At 50.2% G+C, this 12,925-nt stretch overlaps 1 protein-coding gene across 6 annotated transcripts in view; it reads right to left on the bottom strand.

Moving 5' to 3' along the window:
- col11a2 (collagen, type XI, alpha 2) overlaps positions 1 to 12,925 on the bottom strand; it is a 42,876-nt gene that overhangs the window by 3,459 nt on the left and 26,492 nt on the right. For 5 of the 6 annotated variants that reach the window (XM_077548515.1, XM_077548517.1, XM_077548516.1 and 2 more), the window contains 50 exons: positions 11,480 to 12,514; positions 10,538 to 10,657; positions 9,025 to 9,243; positions 8,198 to 8,251; positions 7,480 to 7,521; positions 7,333 to 7,395; positions 7,183 to 7,257; positions 6,965 to 7,051; positions 6,406 to 6,462; positions 6,273 to 6,326; positions 6,138 to 6,191; positions 6,011 to 6,064; positions 5,887 to 5,940; positions 5,753 to 5,806; positions 5,625 to 5,669; positions 5,442 to 5,495; positions 5,322 to 5,366; positions 5,199 to 5,252; positions 5,080 to 5,124; positions 4,886 to 4,939; positions 4,768 to 4,812; positions 4,603 to 4,656; positions 4,481 to 4,525; positions 4,356 to 4,409; positions 4,159 to 4,266; positions 4,008 to 4,061; positions 3,891 to 3,944; positions 3,763 to 3,807; positions 3,629 to 3,682; positions 3,488 to 3,532; positions 3,360 to 3,413; positions 3,229 to 3,282; positions 3,088 to 3,141; positions 2,810 to 3,007; positions 2,685 to 2,738; positions 2,511 to 2,618; positions 2,330 to 2,437; positions 2,194 to 2,247; positions 2,064 to 2,117; positions 1,877 to 1,984; positions 1,746 to 1,799; positions 1,619 to 1,672; positions 1,477 to 1,530; positions 1,333 to 1,386; positions 1,139 to 1,246; positions 1,016 to 1,069; positions 876 to 929; positions 748 to 801; positions 629 to 682; positions 87 to 194 (listed from right to left, as the gene is read on the bottom strand). In XM_077548515.1, the coding sequence (XP_077404641.1) occupies positions 87 to 194; positions 629 to 682; positions 748 to 801; positions 876 to 929; positions 1,016 to 1,069; positions 1,139 to 1,246; positions 1,333 to 1,386; positions 1,477 to 1,530; positions 1,619 to 1,672; positions 1,746 to 1,799; positions 1,877 to 1,984; positions 2,064 to 2,117; positions 2,194 to 2,247; positions 2,330 to 2,437; positions 2,511 to 2,618; positions 2,685 to 2,738; positions 2,810 to 3,007; positions 3,088 to 3,141; positions 3,229 to 3,282; positions 3,360 to 3,413; positions 3,488 to 3,532; positions 3,629 to 3,682; positions 3,763 to 3,807; positions 3,891 to 3,944; positions 4,008 to 4,061; positions 4,159 to 4,266; positions 4,356 to 4,409; positions 4,481 to 4,525; positions 4,603 to 4,656; positions 4,768 to 4,812; positions 4,886 to 4,939; positions 5,080 to 5,124; positions 5,199 to 5,252; positions 5,322 to 5,366; positions 5,442 to 5,495; positions 5,625 to 5,669; positions 5,753 to 5,806; positions 5,887 to 5,940; positions 6,011 to 6,064; positions 6,138 to 6,191; positions 6,273 to 6,326; positions 6,406 to 6,462; positions 6,965 to 7,051; positions 7,183 to 7,257; positions 7,333 to 7,395; positions 7,480 to 7,521; positions 8,198 to 8,251; positions 9,025 to 9,243; positions 10,538 to 10,657; positions 11,480 to 12,514 (4,371 nt within the window). The remainder of the gene's footprint in view (positions 1 to 86; positions 195 to 628; positions 683 to 747; positions 802 to 875; positions 930 to 1,015; positions 1,070 to 1,138; positions 1,247 to 1,332; positions 1,387 to 1,476; positions 1,531 to 1,618; positions 1,673 to 1,745; positions 1,800 to 1,876; positions 1,985 to 2,063; positions 2,118 to 2,193; positions 2,248 to 2,329; positions 2,438 to 2,510; positions 2,619 to 2,684; positions 2,739 to 2,809; positions 3,008 to 3,087; positions 3,142 to 3,228; positions 3,283 to 3,359; positions 3,414 to 3,487; positions 3,533 to 3,628; positions 3,683 to 3,762; positions 3,808 to 3,890; positions 3,945 to 4,007; positions 4,062 to 4,158; positions 4,267 to 4,355; positions 4,410 to 4,480; positions 4,526 to 4,602; positions 4,657 to 4,767; positions 4,813 to 4,885; positions 4,940 to 5,079; positions 5,125 to 5,198; positions 5,253 to 5,321; positions 5,367 to 5,441; positions 5,496 to 5,624; positions 5,670 to 5,752; positions 5,807 to 5,886; positions 5,941 to 6,010; positions 6,065 to 6,137; positions 6,192 to 6,272; positions 6,327 to 6,405; positions 6,463 to 6,964; positions 7,052 to 7,182; positions 7,258 to 7,332; positions 7,396 to 7,479; positions 7,522 to 8,197; positions 8,252 to 9,024; positions 9,244 to 10,537; positions 10,658 to 11,479; positions 12,515 to 12,925) is intronic. The other variant, XM_077548519.1, reaches the window with a different exon arrangement.

Raw genomic sequence — 12,925 nt, 5'->3', positions numbered from 1 at the left:
AAATAAACACACTCATCTAGAGGCTCAAATACACACTCAGAGAGAATGTGGATTCTATGATTCCCAAACTGCCGTCTTTCACTGACCACTGATCCGGGGAGACCTCGCAGACCCTCAGTTCCTGGTTTTCCTGGTTGGCCTTGAGGACCGACGGGACCTGTCTTTCCTGGCGGGCCGAGGGCACCTGTGTCGCCCTGGGATGAGTGGACAAACACAAATGTGATCAATAAATGAACGAACACGAAAAAGAGGGTCATGGTCAACCATTTGTTTGAGACTGTAGTGGTTAAAGTGGCCACTAGGTGTCACTGTTTTCACTTGTGGGTTGCGCTTAACCTCTCCAACATTTTGTATATTCTTTGCTTATTAAAATGTCTATATTTTAATTTTACTTGGCAGACTGTTATTTATCAACCTGCATATATGCGATATTCAAATAGAATCTAAATCTCCTGAGCTAATTGTGCTAATGCTAAGAGCTTTAGCCAGGCCCATTTTTTTTGCTGACTGGGGAAATGAGTTTGACTTATAAACTGTTACTTCTTTCTTCTTATTCGCATGACTTTATTGCAAAAATAAAGCAAACCAAAAAACTAAAACTAAATCTAAATTAGAACCGTGGACTGACCTTGGTTCCCTTTTCTCCTTGTCGTCCCTCAGGTCCTCTCGTTCCAGCAGGACCCTGCAAAGAAACCAACCAAATTGCTGACGTCTGAACAAGTCGACGTGATTCTGCGGTGATCCTACCCGCTTTCCTGGTGGGCCAGGAGGTCCGTTCTCTCCAGATGGACCAGGAGAGCCCTTCAGCAAGAGAAGAGGATCGGCGTCAGTAACATTTTTAAAAAGTTGAATAGTGTACTAAGCTTTGAACGTACAGATTCTCCCTGTTCTCCATCTTCTCCTTGTTCTCCTTTAGCGCCATCTTGACCCTAAGAGGGAAACAAGTAGACTTGTTAGAACTTCTCTTTGGTTCTAACTAAGAAAATCCTTGAGAGACATTCTGGATGATACTCACTCTGGGTCCAACCTCGCCATGGGGTCCAGGATCACCAGGGAAGCCAACTGGACCCTAAAAACGGCAGTTTCAGATGTTAAAATGGAGCAAACGACGCGACACAAATCGATGAAAGCATCATACAGGGTTTCCTTTAGGACCATCATCTCCAGGCCGTCCTCGTCCTCCAGCGCCGCCGGCGGTTCCAGGCTGTCCGGCCTCTCCTTTCTCTCCACGCTCGCCTCGAGGACCCTGACAACAGGCGAGCGGAACCATTTGTTAATTTGGTGGGAACTGACGAGTTATTCTTTTCTCCGTTCCCGCTCGAAGAATCTCACCTTCTTTCCTGGTTCTCCTCCGATTCCGGGTGGTCCACCTTCTCCAGGCTCTCCCTGTGGAGCGTACAGAATCAGTTTTTAGTGGTCGGGAAAAAATCGGATGCACCTCCGTAGCACCCAAGTGGGAATTAGACGTCTGTGTACCTTCTCTCCAATAGATCCAGGATTACCCAAACCTCCAGGAGGACCTTGAGGGCCCTGAAAAAAAAAAAACACGAGTTTCAGCTTGATAGTAGTGCTACCCATGAAAATCTGATGTTCATGCTTATAAACGCTACAAACTCACATCAGCGCCGTTTGGTCCAGCAGGGCCGCGGGGTCCTGGTGGGCCTGGAGGTCCCTGTGGACATGCACATGTTTTGCTGTTCAGCATTTTTCATCTTGTCCGCTTTGACTGCGGCGTCCAAACTCACCAGAGGGCCAACGTCTCCGTTCTCTCCCTTCTCGCCTGGTGGTCCTGGCAGTCCCTGAGGGTCAAAGTTGAACAATACGGTCATGCCTGACCTCCAAAGATCACAAGGTGACCACGTTGTTATCGATTTACCTGCAGTCCGATGGGTCCGGGTGCACCGGGGAATCCCCGGGTTCCTTCGTCTCCTTTGGCACCGAAAGGTCCCTGTTGGCCTCTTGGTCCGAGTTCGCCGTCAGCACCCTGTAGACCACGGGACAACAAAGGGATGACGAATCCGTGGGTTGGAGAGGAGAACTTCAACAACAAGTCTGGTACTCACAGCGGGACCAGGTTGGCCTAGGGGTCCCATCGGCCCAGGTGGACCAGGAGGTCCCTAAGGAAGATTTATGCAAAGATCCGTTGAACAAAATGTTGTGATTGCAGTCCATTTTTTGTGTGGTTCCACTCACATGCTCTCCTTTCCCACCCTTGGCTCCCTTTTGTCCATGTTCGCCAACCTCACCCTGCAACGGCAGCGACACGACAAATCAGGACCAATCCCAAAACGTCGTTTTCAACAACACCCTTTTCACTTATGCCACTGACCTTGTCGCCATCCTCTCCAGGTCCTCCTGGGGTTCCAGCTGGGCCTGGAAGACCCACTGGACCCTGAACGCCATCCCGACCACCAGGGCCGATTGGGCCTTTCTCACCCTGAGTAAGAACCATACCACATTAAAAACTCGCTTTTGGAGTCAAACGCTTTGACGGAATCTACAAGACTTACAGGGACACCCTTCTCTCCAGCGTTACCAGGGGGTCCTTGTGGGCCTGGTCTACCCGGGGGTCCGACAGGTCCGGAAGTGCCGGCAGGCCCCCTTTCACCAGGAGATCCCTGTAAAGTTTGCATAATTTAGTGGTTCTGGCGTCACTTTTACAAATTGTTTCATTTGAAACGTACAGCAGGTCCAGGAGGTCCGGCAGGACCTTCGCTTCCTTTCAGTCCTCCACCGCCCTAGAAGAAGACCAGAGGAGTTCAACTTTGTGGACAGTAATACGTGGTAGTATGGTCCATTAGGTACTCACAGGGGTACCAGGCAGTCCTCTCTCTCCAGGGAAGCCTCTAAGTCCAGGTGGTCCATCTTTACCTGGACCTCCTGAGGGACCCGGGTCTCCCTTGGTGCCTTCTTTACCCGATGGGCCGGAAAGTCCCTGCTCTCCAGGTGGACCTGGTGGTCCGGGATGGCCACGCTCGCCCAAGGGACCGGTTTCGCCAGATGGGCCCTGGTGATGAATCATGATTAAGGAACATGGAGAGGATGCCACAAATTCCAGGATTCCTGCACAGTGAGATCTCAACTCACCTGAGGTCCGACGACACCAGGAGGTCCTGGTGGACCCATCTTTCCTTGGAAACCCTGGAGAGAAAAAAAGAAATCCAGTGATTCTCTGTGACCAAGACCTGATTTTCCGCTCACAAAAAAACAAAACAAAACTGAACTTACGACTTCTCCTCTCTGTCCAGGGTGTCCGGGAAGTCCATCCTTTCCTGGTGGTCCCTGTGAGGAAGCAATCGAAAACCCTCAGAACGAGCCGGATATTGCCAATCTCACCACAATCCACCGCTCTCACTCACAGGAGGTCCCTTTGGTCCGGGGAAACCGTTGGCTCCCTGAGGTCCGGGCAGTCCCTGGTGACACGGCAAAGCAGGATTAGCAAGATGACCTCCAAGCTGGGGAAATTTGCCGGCAATGAAAAACTCACCCTCTCTCCAGGCGGACCATGGGGGCCGTCGCTTCCTGAAGTTCCCTGTTGAGCGAGGCCAAAAAAAAAGAAAGACACAGTGAAAGAAGGAATGGAAAGTGTTTGTCTTCAAACTAGAGGAACTCCTGATTGTGGACTAACCTTTGCACCTGGCTTTCCAGTGGTGCCTCGTGGTCCTCGCTGCCCTCTGGGACCCTGATGGACACAGATAGTGAAATGATGGGGAACGTGACACGAGACAAACTGGACTTTTGTGAAGGACAAATCAACTTTACCGTTGGTCCTCTTTGTCCTCTTGGTCCTGCTTTGCCTGCCAGACCCTGAAAGACAAAACAACAGAGTCACAAAACCTGAAAAATACACCAAAATTGTGACCCGACTCCAGGGGTCTGACACTCCTTACCCTTGTGCCCTTCTCGCCATTTGAGCCAGGGAATCCTGGGAATCCAAGAGAACCCTACAAGAGAACAAAACCGGGTCAAACCAAGTTCCACAAGCCAACAAAACCTGATCTTCTTACCTTGGGTCCTTGCCTTCCGGGGTAGCCAGGAAGTCCAGGAACGCCAAGTTTGCCCTGAAACCACAAGGCGGTCTTGTTAATGAGCCGTCAAACGTTGACCCATCACTTCTCTTTTGAATTCAAATGCTCAGTTAGAGAATCAACTTCGGACCTTCTCCCCAAGAGGACCGAGGGCACCAAGTTCACCAGGGGGCCCGACTCGTCCCTTTGGCCCCTCTGGGCCGTCCTCTCCTCTGGGGCCTGACACGCCGATCTCACCCTGGCAGCAGGAGAAAGAAAAGCGCTCCAATGAATCGGCGCATATGACACGCCTCAAAAGGTGGAAAAAGACCAATCGTTCCACGTTACCCTCTCTCCTTTGACGCCAAAGTCTCCCTTAATTCCAGGGAAGCCATCTTCTCCCTAAAGACGGCAAGAAGATTGTCATTCATATGCCACGGGCAGTTTTCCTGAGCAGGAAGATGATCACGCACCTTCTCTCCCTTGTGGCCCTTCAGTCCTCGGATTCCTTGCTCGCCCTGCGAGCAGAAAGCATCGGAAGATTGACAAAGACTCAAAAGCATCAGAGCCCAAAAAGGCCGACGATGTGACTGACCTTGATGCCACGAGGGCCAGGATAACCGATAGATCCCTGGGGACCGTTGGGGCCCTGTAAACACATGATATGCATTCAATCAATGCTAATTAGCACGTAGCTCTTTAGCTGTTTCTCAGGTAACGAGTGATTGTGTGACGGATGCTTCGATCCAGGGCCGCTTACCTGGTTTCCTTTGGTGCCAGATGGCCCCTCTTTTCCTGGGTGACCCTGAGGGGGAGCAATGACGGCTTTAATTATTATTGTTCAAGGACGAAATACAAATCCAAAAATATAAACTCACAGGAGGGCCGTCAGCGCCTGGCATTCCAGGCAGACCTGGTTTTCCGGTGGGCCCCTGGAGAGAGTTACAAGGGACTCGATTACACTTGTTTGTTCATTCACTTGACTGGATCACATTTGGGATTATTGGAATCTCAAGAACCAGTGTCACCCCCCCGCCCCCAAAAAAACCCCCTCCTCTCTCCTTGGTCTTACCTTCTCTCCTGGGGCTCCCATGGCTCCCTGAGGTCCTGGCATTCCCTGTGACAAAAACAAACACACACATGTAAAATGTGTCGACTAAAAATAACAAGTAAGACAGTCCAGGGGCTTACCTGAGTTCCTGATGTCCCCTGCTGACCTGGAGGTCCGGGCTCTCCTTGAGGACCCTGAAACCAGACGAAGCGTGAAGCAAATCGACAAACGATTGAATCGGGGAGAAGTCACGTGACACTGACCAGGTTGCCCTTGGGACCGAGGGGCCCGTCATTTCCTCGAACGCCCTAAGAGGAGAGAACCCTGATTAGGGAGGATTCAGCGCCGTCGCTGGAATAAAATGAAAAAGTCTTATGACTCACAGGAGGTCCGGAAATTCCTGGGGGACCTTTGGGGCCGAGCAAACCACGAGGTCCCTTAGAAGTAAAGAAAAAAAATAATGTTGAAAGGAAACCAAAACAATCTTGTACCCTTTGCGAGCACCACAAATGACAACGTGCCAACAAGGGCCCGTTCGATGACGCCGTCGCAACGAAAACACTCACCGCTTCACCGGGGAGACCTCTGGGTCCGACCTCGCCATCGTCGCCCTGAGGACACACAGAAGGAGAACGTCCAAAATGACGGGTGTCTTTGTGATTTGACCCATTTTCAGATTGCCGTGACTCTCTACCCTCTCGCCGTCTTCTCCCTGAGGTCCCGGGGGTCCCAGTGATCCGGTGTCCCCCTGTGAGCAGCAACAACAACAAAAATGAGCCCAATACGATTGGAAGGGTGAATTTGTGTAGCGTAGCAGTCAACACTCACCCTGTGTCCTTTGTCGCCGGGCAAACCAGGAAGCCCGTCAAAGCCACGGTCGCCCTGAGAAGACATCCGAGCTGTTAGTGACCAGGTGGAATCTTTTAGACTTTGGGAAGGTTCAAAGCGTTACCTTGGTGCCGGGCTCTCCAGGCATGCCTCGGGCTCCGTCGCCTCCGGCACGGCCCTGTTGGAGATTATGGGCGGTTATGAGCGTAGCGCCATCGAGCCTGCCACTTTGTGGTTTCTTTTATACTCACTCTCCTTCCTGCTTTGCCTGGTGGTCCCATCAAACCTTGCGCTCCCCTGGGTCCCTAATAAATTCACACAACCGTTTTAGGGTGCCGCTCTCAAAATGTCAAAATGTTTTACCACTTCGTTCTGACTGTTCTTACCTGAGGACCAGGGTCTCCACTTTCTCCTTTGAGTCCATGACTTCCTGGGTTTCCCTAAAATAAGACGTATGGATCATCTATAGTTAAACTTGCATTAGGGTCTAATAATAGCTGTGAAGGTTAGGGGTCATACCAGGGGTCCGGGACGTCCGGTGAATCCCATTGGTCCAGGAGGTCCTTTCAGAGCCATCTACAGTCGACAGGTTGTGATTAATGACAACAACTGAGCAAGTGCTACTAAGTTGTATTAACTCTTTGACTGCCAGACGTTTTCAGAAAAGGGATGCCGTGGGTGCCAGCCGATTTAAGCATTTTTGACTGATCTTTCAAGGTCCACAGAAAATTATGTGTTTGGACTATGGAAACACACATACTACCAAATGAAAGATTGGACTCTCATCTGTCATCAAAAAAAAAAGTTTGTTTCTACCTTATTCCGTTTTTCAGTAATCAACAATAGAAAATGGTTAGTTTCACCTCTGTTTTAAAAAAAAAAACGTCTTTTAACGTCTTTGGCACTCATCCATAGGGTTTTACTAAACGTTATTTAACGTTTTTGGCAGTCAAAGAGTTAATGGGAAACTCGGGACAAAAGTATTGAGACACTGAAAGGAAGCGGCAAATGTTTTTGTAGCGAGAGTAGCTTCGGCACAGAAAAAGAATCTCGGATCCCTGCGGTAAACACAACTCACCCTGGCTTGAGACAAGATGGCGGCCGCTTGGGCTTCCTGAGCAGACACGGCGGGACCCTTATCTCCTCCACTCTGGCCAAAGCGGAACTGTAAAAGTGAAACAGCATTTGGACCGCGGGAAGGCTCAACTTGAGCTAGCAGCAGTCCGGCCCGCTCATCCAGCCACAAAAACACATTCGTCACGTATTCGCAGGGTGGCGACGTTTTGAGTGACTCACAGGCAGCATCACGGAGGATCCGGGTGGTCCGGGAACTCCGTCGGCGCCGGGCAGTCCGGCCTTGCCGGGAGATCCCTGCGACATGGAGCAAGCGCGTTATAGCCTGGTGTGCGGTGGAAGCATGCAGCTGACGTTTGCGCTCAAACTCACCCTGTCGCCGGGGTCGCCAACAGAGCCGGGAGGGCCGGAGCTACCGGGAGGGCCGGTAGGACCCTAAGAGAGGGAGGGAGAGAAAGAAGAGTTGAAAGAAAGCACTTTTGGGGAAGAAAATGAAATGACGTGAGGTCATGAACTCACAGCAGGTCCTTCAGGTCCAGGAGGTCCTTCGATCAGCATACCCTGCGGAGGATCATCATCAACATGTAGGTTATATTCAATCAATCAATCAATCAATCAATCAATCAATCACATTTGGACACAAATGTTCGATGGAAATTGTTTAACTTTTGTTTTTTAGTTAGCTGGTTTCCTGTTTTGGTTCAAGCAAATCTCAAAAACTCAATTTAAAAGGACCCCCCCACCAAAAAAATAATAATTCTTGACAATAATATGTTCTATACAAGCCCCACTAGTCTTTTTTTCTTTTTCAATTAAATACGGTATTCTGGTTAATATCGCGCAGGAAAATCCATCAGTTTTTTTTTTTATATCAGAAGGCGGCCATTTTGTCACTTAATGACATCTCTCAGGTAACAACCAATCACAGCACAGTTTCAGAAAACAGGTGAGCTGCGATTGGTCGTTGCCTGAGCCCCGAGCAACTGCAACAGCAAGTGGCAAAATGGCCGCCCCGAGATGGATAAAAAAACGGCTGGATTTTGCTTCATAACTCATATTCCACAAATGTAATATTAATCAGAATGTCACGTTTAAAACTAGTGAGGTCACATATAACATATTATTGTCAAGAAATGTTAAACGTTAACTTCCCTTTAATCTTGACAAGTGTGTATTCAACCTGCTCATTGCAGGCACAGTAAAAAGAAACGAAGAGAGGGATTGTGGGTCCACTCACAGGTTCGAGCACGGCGGGGTCTCCTTTCTCACCCTTCTGTCCTCTGATGGCCCTCTGAGGACAAACAAACATGGCCGACAGCACACCACAGTCAATAGAGTTAAGTCTTTGCCACACAACGTCACGACGACGACGACGACTACACCCCGGAATGGCTGCCTGCCAATCACAGGGCGCATATAGAGACACTCACGCCTCACATTCAAACCGTCAACCGAGTGGGAATGTGAAGTTGCTGCACAGAAGTCATGCGAGTCAACTAATTACACTAGCAGTGACTTCTTGAGCAAAAAAACCTGCTGATGCTGGGAAGGGAACTTCTGCTCCCGCGTCGGCCATTCTGCTTTACATTTGAACTCGGCGACATAAAGAGCATCGCCAACAGGCGGCGCGGGAATTTGATGCGCTCTCGAATAGCTCTTTATGCACCGCAAACACATTTCAACCAGCCATGTGAAAATGCGGGCTTGCCAATGTACACTTTTGAACCTGCTACTCAGTTGTGGTGGCAAATCCAGTTCCAAAAAGTAAAAACCCATGCCATAGTTTGGCTTTAGCCACTGATGCTAGCTATCGCTAACTAGCTAGTTAGCTCCCTAGCAGGTAAACAAGCACCATGGGAGCGAGCTGGCTAGCACCTGGGGCTAAAGCCAAACTGTGACAGGGTTTCTACTTCCTGGACCCGGAGTTGCCGCCTCTGATTTGAGTGAATTTGCGTCACGAGAGCCGTGCCAATAAAAGAGCAGAATATAAACATGACAGATCCAGCCAATCACAGTTGGTTGAAATGATTGCTTTTGTTTTGCCTTTGAAGCAAAATGACTTACGCCTGCCTCGTCTGTCACGGCGGACAGGGCGGGGCCAATGTCGCCGTCCACCTCCCGGGCCTCGGGCATGGGCTCGCCGTAGTCCCGATAGGAATAGTCGTATTCCTTCTGGCCCACGTCGCCGGTCACGTACTCCTCGGTGAAGTGCTCCTCACCGACACCGTCCGTCCTGGCGGAATCCACCTCTTCCCCTGCCTGAGCCGTCTCCACCTGCGACTGCTTTCGGGTCCGAGGGAGCCGTGAAAGAACCGAAGGCAGTGGGAAGGAGGAGTTGTGTTTGCCAGGAGGAAATGTTAGCGAGAGGAAGGAGTGAAAGAGGAGCATATACGAAAGAAATGAGTCTTACCTTGTAAAATGAGACAAACACATTAAAAAAAATGACTCCATGTCAACACTCATTTTCTCTCATTTGGAGCTTAGCGTGTCTTCGACGAAAGCATGTTGGGGCGATCGAAAAAGTGGAAACACTTTGCCCTCAAAGCTGCTGACTTACCCTCAAAGTGGATTCACGCAGGACCCGGTGTCTCATTTGAACACAAGCAAACATCTCCGTAAAGCTTTTGTTTGGCGCTGGTGTGAATGTTTGACACCGAGGACAAAGTTTAAGACACAACCGGCGAACTACGAGAAACACCTTACGGCGTGGATGCTCTCCAGTTCACGGAGAGCTTCCGTCAAACACCAACGCGCCACATTCGGTTCCCCTTTTGTCACAAGACGTTTGCGGACATCCCCGCCGAGATGACGAACAAACCGAGTCTTGGTGTTAAGGAAAAAGGGGACACGGGTCAAACTTGAAATGTGGCGAGTGGTCCTTGGACAGGAAGCTTCTCCTCAAGTGGTCTTGTCTGGCGGCGGCGGCGCCGCCGACAAAACTGTTGTGAGGTGTGAGTCGCACAGTGGAAAGTTTCAGGGGAAACTATAAGGCTTATGCTACAGCGAAAAGGAATGTATGGTGTTCCGCAGGGTTCAATTCTAGGGGCTCTGCTGTTTTCAAAAGAGTGGTGGTTCACTGCCATTGACGGCCTTTAGACGTGACGTGATATACAAATTCTGTCGTATACACAAAAAATAATTAGCTTATAGCTAGTTATAGCTTTCATATATATATATATATATATATTAGGGGTGTCAGGCGATTACAATTTTTAATCGTAATTAACCGCATGACTTCAATACGTAACTCACGATGAATAGGAAATTTTATATCCGTTCTAAATGTAGAATAAAATGTAGAATAAAATATTTTTTTCTAAGTTTTCATTCTCGTTAACAAAAGTGGAAAAAATGGTTGCATCTTTTAGTCATTGATACAAAAATTTCATAAAATTGAATTAAAGTGAAAAAGTATTGTACTGTGAAAAAACGAGTGTGGTATTGATTTGGGTTGAGGTCATTTTTCTGCCACTAGATGGCATAATTGCATTTGTAAGACGTGACTGCATTTTTCGTTTCAAAGGTGTTTTCTACTAGAACTCGTATTTCATTCGCAAGGTTCGTTAGTGTGCGTTACCTGCGTGGGGTTCTCTTCTTGCGCGACCACCTCACCCTCTGGTTCTGGCAGCGTCTCCTCATAGAAATAATCGGTCTCTGTGGGGGTGTTGCCAGCCTCGGAATATTCAGTGTCTACATCCTGATTGGTCGAGTGGGCAGAAAAGGGGGGGGAGCAGGGAGGAAGTAAGCAGATTTGACCGGAAGAGCGAAGGTTAGTTCAAAGTCTGCTTGTGAGCGATGATGAGTTATAAGAAGAGAACACAACAGCATTGTGGTTGTCTCGGACGGCAACTCACATCACAAACATCTCGGAAAAGAAATGTCAGCCGCCCGCCGACTATAAACGTCGCCGTGCGCGAGGTTTAGGGAGTCGCCGAGACATTTGATGACATTTCTTTTCGCCGTATCGCAGGACAATGACGACGGGGTTCGTTTGCGGCCGCTGGCCTGCGAAACGCCGACGTTCATCCCGGGAGAGGAAAACATCACAAGTGATGCTACGGGATGTTGGCGGCGCCCGCGACCATGAAACGACCCTCCGTTAAAAAAAAAAAACAACAAAGCAGCCTCACAGAAGAGATCTCCGTGAAGTCGAGAGTGTCGGAGCTTTGCGTGAGGCTGCTTCGTTAGAGCGAGTTGGAAAAAGGCAAACGTAGAACGTGACGGCACGAGCTGGTGCTGTGCGGTAAAAGTGTGTGCGTGTCGTCCCGGCTCTCGCTCGTGTTTATCGCCAATCCATGCCGCATTCATTCGGCCGCCTTCCCGACAGGAGGTCCCGGAAGGGAAGTGCACGGTGAGCCATGCTTCACCGTGCACCGTCGTACTATATCATATGGACAAGATGGCCGCAGAGCGAAGAGCATATGATATATCAACAGAAATCCTCAAGGTCAGAATGTCCACCACAGAAGAAGAACGTGAAAGAAGCTGAGGGACATTCCGACCCAAGCCGGAGTCGTACCTGTTGGTAACCGGTGTCAAATTTCTTGGCCGGAACTCCGGTGCCACTCAGCGCGGTCTTGTCGAAGGGCGGGAAAGGTTTGTGCAGGGACTTGACGTTGGTGTCCAGCACCGCCTTGGACTTGGTGGGTCTCGGCGGAGTGGGCCGGACGGGAGCCGCAGTGGTCAGGACCTTCTTCGCGGCGGCCGACTTCTCCACCACCGCATTCATGGCTTTGCCGACCGTGGGCTTGACGAGGGGGGCTTTGGAAACCACGGTTTTGACTTTGACTTCGGATTTGACTTGAGCAGTTTTCGATGCGTTGGTGGGCTCGGGTTTTGCCGCCTTTGTGGCCTTTGGCGCTTTGGTAGCTTCTACTTTGGATGCGGACGTTGCTGCACTCATAGTCGTCTTCTCTATTTTGACGACAGTCTTTGTTGTTGTAGTGGTTTCGGTTTTTGCGCCTTTCTTTTCTACCACAGTAACTTTGCCGTTGCTAGTCGCTTTAGCCTCACCGCTAGCTTTGCTCTCGGTTTTCCCGTTAACTTTGACCTTGACTTCTTTCACCTCGACGCTTGTTTTGCCGTTAGCCTTCGAGGCGGCTTTATCATTTCCGGCTTTCTTCTCGGCGGAGGACTTTCCATTACCGCCGACCTTCTTCTCGACGACCACCTTTCCGTTACCTTTGACCTCGGCCGAAGCTTTGGCGGTTTTCACCACCACAGCTTTTCCACTGGTCTTCTTCACAGTAACCACTTTAGCGCTCATAGCCGGGGCCGCGGTGGTCTTCACCTTAGCGGCCGACGTGGTCTTGATCTTGGACAAGAAGACCGCGGTGGCGGTGGGCTTGGCGGTGGGCTTGGCGGTGGGCTTGGATTTGGGCGGCTTGGCCGTGGAAGACTTGGGGGCTTTGTTGGGAGGGGGGGTTTTGACCACTTTGAAGGTCCCGCCCTTGGCTGGCTTAGCTGGGGTGGACTTGGCTTTGACGGGGCCGGCTTTGGCGGGGCCGGCTTTGACGGGGCCGGCTTTGGTGGGGACGGCCTTCCCGTTTGCCTTCTAACATTTTGACATCGATGTTGAATGTGTGCGAGCCAGGCGGCAAAGACACAGAAAGGAGAAGCGTAGGGTTGGGAGGGGGGGACAGAAGGGGAGAGAAAGACAAGAGTGGCTGTGTTGAGAAACAATGACATCAAGATTGCAAAGGTCTTGGATGATTTACTGAGACTGCGCAGGCATTACTGGATACAGCAGAGTCCTTCTTTGTGAATTTCAACCAATCGGATTTCCCACCTTTGACCCCAGCGGCTGATCTCTCCAGTAATGCCATTCTCAACATGAAACAACAAAGCGGCGTCGTTGGCCTGATCACAACCGAGCCGGTTGTCGGGCGGAGGCATGGAGGGGCGTGGCTGTTACAGGCGGGAAAAAACTAAACAATGTCGCCAATCGTCAACCACGCATACAATC

This window comes from Vanacampus margaritifer, chromosome 17 (assembly GCF_051991255.1).
Source record: "Vanacampus margaritifer isolate UIUO_Vmar chromosome 17, RoL_Vmar_1.0, whole genome shotgun sequence".
In the NCBI taxonomy this organism is placed as follows: domain Eukaryota; kingdom Metazoa; phylum Chordata; class Actinopteri; order Syngnathiformes; family Syngnathidae; genus Vanacampus; species Vanacampus margaritifer.
This window is presented reverse-complemented; position numbering and strand designations above follow the sequence as displayed.